Raw genomic sequence first — 8,965 nt, forward strand, 5'->3', positions numbered from 1 at the left:
GTATAAAACAAAGCTGTGATTCTTTCTTTTTTTGCTAATTAGGAACAAACAATTCATAAAAAACAAATATCCAGGAATTTCAAGTGGAAAAACATCTTAATTGACCCTTATGTTTGCTGCTGTCTTTGTTTTTAGAGAACAAATGAAAAGGCTCATGTTGACTAAGACAAATAAAATAGCTGTATTTAAGACTCAATCAAGGTCTTAAATAGTGCACAATTTAGCTGCCATTTGGAAATAAAACTTACAACTCAAAGTTTTGATTCCTCGGGTCTTAAATAATGCATTTATCTTTCTGTTGGCCTCACTTTCTGAGAACCAAAGAGGGCCTTACCCTCCCATCAATTCTGGGAAATGAGTGGAAGCACAAATAAACAAAAGAAAAATGATTTTGTTTCCGAGAAATAAACAATTCAACTGAGTCAAGTGGTTGTACAAGGCTTAGTTGAGTGGGAAAAATTTAGATTTTAAAATTCCCTTTTTTTTCTCTATACCAAACAATTACCAATAGGAGCATTAAGACACAAAGTCTAATTTCTTTCTTGTCCAACATTTTCACAACAGCCAACCAGAGTCTGTAAAGGAAACCAGAGTAAAAATATTATGTGGCAAAGACAAACAAACCTTAATGGTGGACTCAATCTTCGACCAAACAAAATTGAAAGCTTCCATTCGCAAGTGCTCATAGTGATGATCATCCCATTCTTCACCAGTGCCAATTTCCATTTTCTCAGCATTTTTAGCTGATATTGGAGATAATTCAATTCTCCTCCTGATTTTCCTAGATCCTGATGATTTCCTCACAGATTTCTGAACCAAAGCTTTGTGAAGAACAAAGAATGGCTGCACATGAAGAATCTAGGTTATATTGGTCTCCATTTAGTTGCCAGGACAAAAATACAATAAGGAACAAATAAAAAAGAAAAAAAAAAGGAAAAAAAACAGTAATCTCTTAAAGAATAGAAGTTCAAATTTCCTTCTATTTCCATATGACCTCATGGCAATTAAAGAGAAACTACAAGGCAAATGTCTACATGTTCCAAAAGATTGTTTCTTTTCTTTTTGGGGACTTTGTTGGCGTCAAACAGAAACTATAACACAAAAATATAAAATAAAAGCCCTAAAACCGATGTGATTAAGAAGGCTTCCCATGGAGAAGGCAATGAAGACCAGTCCTCGTTTCAGTTGCTTAAGAAACAAATGGAAGAGAAATTTGAAAAAAAAAATCAGGAATCTCTCCATTGCTTTCCCCATGGCAAAGCAAAAACTGTAAGGCAAAAAAATAAGCAAAATCAAAAAGCCCTAAAATGGTGGATTAAGACAAGTGCTGTGTCCAGTAGCTGATAAATAACATTCTGAATTCTAAATTTGTTTCCTTCCAGTGACCTCTGGAATTCAAGATTTGTTTGCCTTTCTTCTCTCGCTATTCTCATGAACCAAAGAAAAATCATAAGGCAAAAATGAACAAGGACCAAAAGGCCCTAAAGTGGCCTATTAACATTCAGTGCTGCATTTCGTTGGTGACAAAACATAGTAAATAAAATCCTGAATTCTAAATTTGCTTATTTTCCAGTGATTAGGAATGGATTCCAATGTGTTTGCCTCTCCTTTTCCATGACTTCTAATGAACAAAACAAAAACCATAAAACTCTAAAATGGCTGGCTAAGATTAGTGCTACATTTGAGTGCCAATAAAATTTGGTAAATCAAATCCCTTATTCTACACTTGTTCTCTTTTCCAGTGATTTCTTTGAAATTGTAGACTAGTTTGCTTTTTCTTTTCCCCGACTTATGGTGAACCAAATAAAAAGCATGGGGTGGAAATGAAGAAAAATCATAAAGTTCTAAACTAGCCAACTAAGATTAGTGCTGCATCCTGGGTGCCGATGAAACATGCAAATGATATCCCGAATTCTAAATTAGTTTTCTTTACCCGTTATTGTTTGCAAATCAATCAAATGCCACGAGGCAAAAAAGAAATGAAAAGTCTTAACTTGCTTGATAAAGATCATTGCTCAATTTGGTCTAATGAAAGAAAAACATACGCAAACCAGGAATCTCGAAATGGATTGCGACTGAAGCCACAATTTTAAGATTTCAGATTTTCCTTTCCTCTCTTTCAAGTGATTTCTCACAATGCTAAAATAAATTGCAAAATCCAAAATGGCTGATAAAGATCACTGCTCTCTGGTCGCCGAGAAAATAAATTAAACAAAAACAAACGAGTGTCTAGGATCTCGTAATGGATTGGGGACTGAAGCAGCAGTTTTAATTCTCCTGATTACTTTTTCTTTTCCTATTATTTGTCGCGAATCAAACAAAATCCACAGAGAGAAGATGAAAGGCCAAATCTCTAGAATGCGATCACTACTGGCGCTGGTGTTTGGTTGCTGAGAAAAATAGTAAATCAAATTCCGGGTTCCAAAACTTTATTTTCTCTTCCAGCGATTTTTCTCGTAAAACAAATGGAAACTACTAGTTTAAAAACAAAAAAGGAAAAGGAACAAACAAAAAAAAAGAAAAAAACATTACCTGAAGATCATTTTCAGCATGATCAGGAGTCGCCATTGAGATTATGCCCTAGTACTCGATCTCTGCCTCTGGCTTCTCGTTCCCCTCTTTTTGGCGGGAAAAGACTCGAGGGTAAGTATGTAAATACATACATAAATACGGGATATTATTATAACATTTTAAAAAATAAATAAATAAAAGTATTGATTTTGGGCTGGGGGCTCGTTACTTTGGGTTGGACGAAAACTAAGCCCAGCCTAGACCATATATTAGTAGCGGATATTTTTATGGGCTAAGCCCAATAGAAATTTATCAATCCAAAGCACAAGGGCCGCTTTTTTTATAGGTTTTTTTTTTTTTTTGGGATAACCGATTAAAAGGGACAAAAATCCCTCAATATTGCAAAACTAACCCCTCACTTATTTAAGTCTTAAAAATGACCCAATTCTGACAAAAATACCCCCTCAGCTATCTTTTCAGCCCATTTTCCCTCCAACTCCAATTTTCCCTTGTGTTGTGTCTCTTCCTTACCCTGCAAACCCATTTGTTCCATCTGTTAACCTGCGATAAATAAATCACGAAGGATTTTTCCGTTTATTGCAAGAGAACAAAAAGACAACACAACACAAAGAAAAAACAGAAAGTAAGTTTCATTGTTTCATTCTTTGATTTTAGTTTTTCGAATTGTACATATGAATCTTTATCCATGAAATAAGAAGAAACCCTAAGTGTCTTATTTTGGTTCATTTTTTATTTTTTTTAAATCAAACCCTATTTTTCATCTTTCTGATATTGTGTGTTGATTCAGTTCATGAAAATGGAGGAAGAAAAAAATTCGGTGATGAAAAATACGAAACAGAAGAGGTATAAAATTTTGGGAAAAAAAAGAAGTGAAAGAAAGCCAAGTTTGAAACCTCGTCATCGTCATCAGAAAATGAGAAGAAATCAACCGATTCAGTAAGCATTAATTTTCTACTTGAAATTTTGATCTTTTTTTTAATTTTATCATTTTTAATCGATTATCCTTTTTTTTTATGAATTTATTTTTCATGAATTGATAATCTAATTGTTGAAATTTTTTCAATGAGGTTATAGTCCAAGGTTTAAAGCAATATTTGAATGATTAGAAAAAACTAAACTTAACTACTATCAAGTTTACCATCAAAAGGTTTTGAAATTTTGTGTAATGAAGTTATTTGTTATGAATTTATAATGTATTTGAATATAATTTTTATGAAATTATTTTATCCAAATATTTAGAATTTTGATTTAAATATATATGTTAAGAAAAATTGAACTTAACTGCTATCAAGTTCATTGTCAACAGGTGGCAATTTCAAAATGGTTTGGTTTTGTTTCAAATTTCAATAAACACTAGAATAATGTCTCCAATTTTTTGTAGCTGCAACTTAGTAAAATATAATAGCTTCAATTGCATTAGTAAAATAATATCTTTAGAATATTAGCATTTGACATGACATCCTTAAATAATAGGAAAATAAAGTCTATGTTAAGAAGTAATACGAAATGATGGATTTAACATAGTTGGATAAGTTTGGTAATATAATTTTGCTCAATTTATATTGCCAATTTTTACAATTTGTTATTATCTTGCAGATTGACATTCCTTCTCCTCTCCTATCTTTTATATCTAAAATACCTAAAGAGGAGTATTTTCCTGGAAAAATTGCATGTTTGACTCACTTGGTAGTCATTGAAAATATTAAGAAGAAATTGATTGAACCACAATTAGAGATGTTTAGAAAATCATGTTTTGGTCATTTTTACTCATTCCCGAACTTAGATTTTCAGCCCAAATTGTTCATCAATTGTTGTTAAGTTAATGTGAAACCAAAAAAGACAATGAAATATGGATTTTATTAAAGTCAAAGGGCTTAAGATTTAGTAAAAAAGAGTTTGCATTGATTACAGGCTTGAGTTTTGGTCATATTACAAAATGTGATAAAAAATCATTACGAATAAGGGACACATACTTTAAAGGAGAAAACAAGGTGCGTAATGATGAGTTGGAGAAAGTTTTTCTTTCTTTAAGAGAGGAAAAGAAAAAGAAAAAAAAAAAATTGAAGATGGATTAAGCATGGCAAGAAATGGAACCAATTCAAATTACCAGAGAATGACATTCTTATTGATTATGCCAATGGTTTGCAACCTCTTTATTCTGTCAACTGACCTGATGTTGACATTGTGTATGTCCCCATCAATGTTCGGGCTAGTCATTAGGTATTAGGAGTTGTCCACCTTCATCGAAGGATTATATATGTATATGACTCATTGATGGGCATCAATAATAATGCAAGATTGCAAGTTGCCATTAAACCATTAGTCAAATTGTTGCCGCATATATTGAATGCAATAGCATATTATGGGTTTCATGGTGACACAAAAGTTAACTAGTAGGAATGGGAAATTGAACGGCTACAAGATATTCCTCAACAGGAAAATGAGTAAGTGATCTTCAATTTACTTTCATAACTTATACACTTAATCCTTAATAATAGCCCTAACATTGATTATTTGTGTACCATGCAGTGGTGATTGTGGCATGTTTGTTATCAAATATGTTGAATACTTAATGCACAACCATCCATTGAAGTCATTAACAAGTGCTCGAATGGACTGGTTTCGGGAAAAGATGGTAGCAGAGTTATTTTATATGAAATACTTGCCTATGTAATGAATTCATGTTGATATTTCACATTTTGATAATGTAGTTGGATGGTTTGTTGTATGTAATTGGATAGCTTCATATATGTAGTTAGACATTTTGATAAATGTAGTTGGACAGGTTGATATATCTACTTGGATATTTTGATGAATGTTGTTCGATAGTTATGTATACAATTGACCTTTTAACTAAACTTGAATGTTGTCAAGTTGTTATGTGTACAAATTTGAAGGTAGTTAAGTCCACAGTCTTAATAGAACACCTGAACTTAACTACTATCAAGTTAACTGTGAACAAACTTGACAGATATTAAGTCGAAATCTATTCCAGAATAACATATTTAATTTGGACTTAACAGGTATCAAGTTGATCTTCTATAGACTCATAGGAAGTTGTGTCCACAATTGCCATTTTAACTTGAACTTAACTATTGTCAAGTTGTTTTATGAATAAACTTGAAGGTAGTTAAGTTCACAGTCTTCAGACAAAACCTGAACTTAACTATTGTCAAGTTGTTTTATGTACGAACTTGAACTTAACTATTGTCAAGTTGTTTTATGTACGAACTTGAAGGTAGTTAAGTTCACAGTCTTTAAACAAAACCTGAACTTAACTATTGTCAAGTTGTTTTATGTATAAACTTGAAGGTAGTTAAGTCCACGGTCTTTAGACAAAACCTGAACTTAACTATTGTCAAGTTGTTTTATGTACCAACTTGAAGGCAGTTAAGTCAACGGTCTTTAGACAAAACCTGAACTTAACCATTGTCAAGTTGTTTTATGTACAAACTTGAAGGTAGTTAAGTCTACAGTCTTCAGACAAAACCTGAACTTAACTATTGTCAAGTTCCTTAGTAATAAACGTGAGAACAGTTGAGTCCATAGTTTGAGAATAAACATGTAATTTTCATTCATACTTTATACATAACTCATCATAACATATATGTACAAAAGTAACAAATATCTCCATTTCTATGGGTATACAAAAAAAAAGGATCATTATTACAATATTCATCTATGTGCTTATCCTATCACCTTATACAAAAAAGTAACTTACATTTCCATTCACATGGGTACCAAAAAAACAAAAAAACTCACTATTACAATTTTCATTCCATGTAAGTTCATAGAGTGTCAAAGCTATCATGATATCAAGGGATTGGTCGTTTGCATGTTTTCCGATTATGCCCATATTGACCACATCGACTACAACGAGATGTGCGCTTGCCCTCTCCACCAGAAGGAATTATTACTTTCTTTGGTTTTCCTGTTGGACGTCTCGTTTTAGGTGGTAACACAACTTTGACACGAATATGATTAGGTACTACCCAATCTATTTCATTTCCAGTTGGATAAATACACTCTGAATATGAAGATAACAATGCTTTAGTAGTAAAATACTTGGAGCACAAAGTGTAACATGAAATGTTGTAAAATCTACAAGTAGCAATAGCATGTGCACATGGAATATGATCAAGATCAAATTGTCGACATGTGCATGAACAAGTGTCTATATTCACTTGAGCACTAATGCCAGCATAATTAACATTACATTCCTTGGAGTTGATAGGTTCCACTAGATATGTTGCTGACATATTATACCTCGAATGAAGTTCTCCATCAGCCCACATGGTAAGTTCAATTGACATTGACATTGCTTGTTGTTGACGAGTCACAAACCATTTTTGAAGTAAGTTTCTCAATTCTTCAACCAATTGCAAAACCGGAAGATCTCTAGCATTTTTCAACACAGCATTAAGGCTTTCAACGATCCCTGTCGTCATGATATTATATATTTTTCCGGTAGAATATGAACGTGCCCATCGATCAACACCTATATCCATCAAATATCTTGCTGCTCTTGGGTCAATCATCTCTAGTTGCCCAAATATAAAATTAAACTCTGAAACACGATAAGCATGGGCAGCATCATGGAACAACTTATGAATTGCAAGATTCTTGAACTTTGTCTTCAAATTTTGTCCAACGTGATAAGTGCAGACACCATGCCTCGCATGGGGAAATACTTTATGTACTGCTTTCTCAATGCTACCATGTCGATCTGATATCACAAACAAATCATCAATGTGTCCAAGAGCATCATGCAGTTTTTGTAAAAACCACTCCCATGAGGCATCATTTTCTAAATCACTAATCCCAAAGGCTAAAGGGTATATCTGATTGTTGCCATCTTTACATGCTGCAATAAATAAAGTCCCCAAGTACTTTGCTTTCAAAAATGTCCCATCAACTGCAATCACAGGCCTTATTGATGTGTGAAACCCAGCAAGAGATGCACTAATCGACATAAAAAAGTATTTGAATTGATTATCACAATCAGTAACTATATCAGTAATGGTACTGGGATTTTTTTGCTTTAAAACATAGCAATAGGATGGTAAAGTGTTATAAGATTCCTCAGGTGATCCCCTAATAGAACCTAGAGCAAGTTCTTTGGTTCTCCACACCTTATCATAACTTATTTGAACGTCATACTGCTTTTGAATGTCTGCTACAATGTCTTTTGGTCGAAATTCACAACCAACCCCTTGATATGTTTCTTTTATACTCTTACCAATCAACCAACTACTTGCATGTCGATTGTCACGAGACATCATATCTAACCGACAAGTGTGTGTTGAATAGAATTTCATTATTTGAAACATATTGGAAATCCCCAACTTGGTAGCACGAACTCGCCACTTGCATTCTTTATCAAAACATTCAACAAGTAATAACTTAGTAGTGGATTTAGTTGTTTTGAACTCAAACTTCCTTTTCAGAGCCATCATATACAACTTCTTTTGTAATTCTTTCTTACTTGAGTATATTTGGTGCTCTTCTAGATGGTCATCACTAATTCCACTAACTATAGGTTGTTGCATCATGTTTTGTCTTTCATTTGCTACATCTTCGATTATAATGGGATTGTCATGTATGAAACCATCATTTGTATCAATCATGGTCAAGATTTCTGCACTCTGAGCTGAACCAGTTCTGAATGAGCCAATTTGGGTCACTTGCTTATCACTAGTAGGGTTAGTATTCATCCTATAATCCTCCTCATTAATTGCAGTCTCATTCATGTTCCAATCATGAACTTTATACCCTTCAAGTGACTCATTTTGAAATCTTGGTCCATTTTCACCATCAACAGTAAGAGTTTCAACTGAATCACAATGAATGTGTCTACTTTTTTGCATCAACATTGAGTCTCCATTCAATTCTTTATCAATCTCAGAAGACATATGACATTCAAAATAAGAATTGCAATTTGATTTCTAATTGTGATTATCAATTCTCTTTTCAACTGTGATGCACAATGGAACAGACAGCTTACCATTTGTACAATTTAAACCAATAAAGAATTTCACATCCCCATCATCAGTTAGTTGTATAAGACTTGTGGGTATGTTGGCATTGAATACATACTTCATTGAAAGAAAACAATTTGTTAGATCTAGCTTCAGAATATGATGGACAACCCCTAATAACTCTTTATATGATATAGTTTTCGGGATCTCAATGCCTTTACCTTTACTTCCTTCAAAATAGAAAACATTTCCATCTCGTACCCATTCTCCTTCATATAAAAGTATTATTCCTACTTCATCAACCATTGAAATAACAAAATAATTCAATTAGTGGCATCAACAAACAATATTAGAATATTTTTTAGTTACATCATAGCATTAGCACCAATAAGTAGGTATTAATTTTAAAAAACTCATTCATTATTAAATATATATTATTTCATTACACATATTTA

The 8,965-nt window shown here is 32.9% G+C and overlaps 2 protein-coding genes across 3 annotated transcripts in view; both read right to left on the reverse strand.

Annotated features, from left to right (window-relative positions):
• The window catches only part of LOC117933859 (origin of replication complex subunit 3), a 46,397-nt gene extending 43,783 nt beyond the window's left edge, over window positions 1-2,614 (reverse strand). For both annotated transcript variants that reach the window (XM_034855422.1, XM_034855421.1), the window contains exons 1-2: window positions 2,533-2,614; window positions 625-843 (exon numbers count right to left, since the gene is read on the reverse strand). In XM_034855422.1, coding sequence (XP_034711313.1) covers window positions 625-843; window positions 2,533-2,568 — 255 coding nt within the window. In that variant the 5' untranslated portion in view covers window positions 2,569-2,614. The remainder of the gene's footprint in view (window positions 1-624; window positions 844-2,532) is intronic.
• Window positions 2,615-6,347: 3,733 nt separating this feature from the next.
• LOC117933883 lies at window positions 6,348-8,444 on the reverse strand. The gene has a single exon (XM_034855452.1). The coding sequence runs from the start codon at window positions 8,442-8,444 to the stop codon at window positions 6,348-6,350; it is 2,097 nt and encodes a 698-aa protein (XP_034711343.1).
• Between the last annotated feature and the right edge of the window lie 521 nt (window positions 8,445-8,965).

Source organism: Vitis riparia, chromosome 16, assembly GCF_004353265.1.
Source record: "Vitis riparia cultivar Riparia Gloire de Montpellier isolate 1030 chromosome 16, EGFV_Vit.rip_1.0, whole genome shotgun sequence".
Taxonomy (NCBI): domain Eukaryota; kingdom Viridiplantae; phylum Streptophyta; class Magnoliopsida; order Vitales; family Vitaceae; genus Vitis; species Vitis riparia.

Coding starts and splice junctions, on each gene's coding strand:
- LOC117933883 (XM_034855452.1), bottom strand. CDS start 8,444: ATGTCTTCTGAGATTGATAAAGAATTGAATGGAGACTCAATGTTGATG.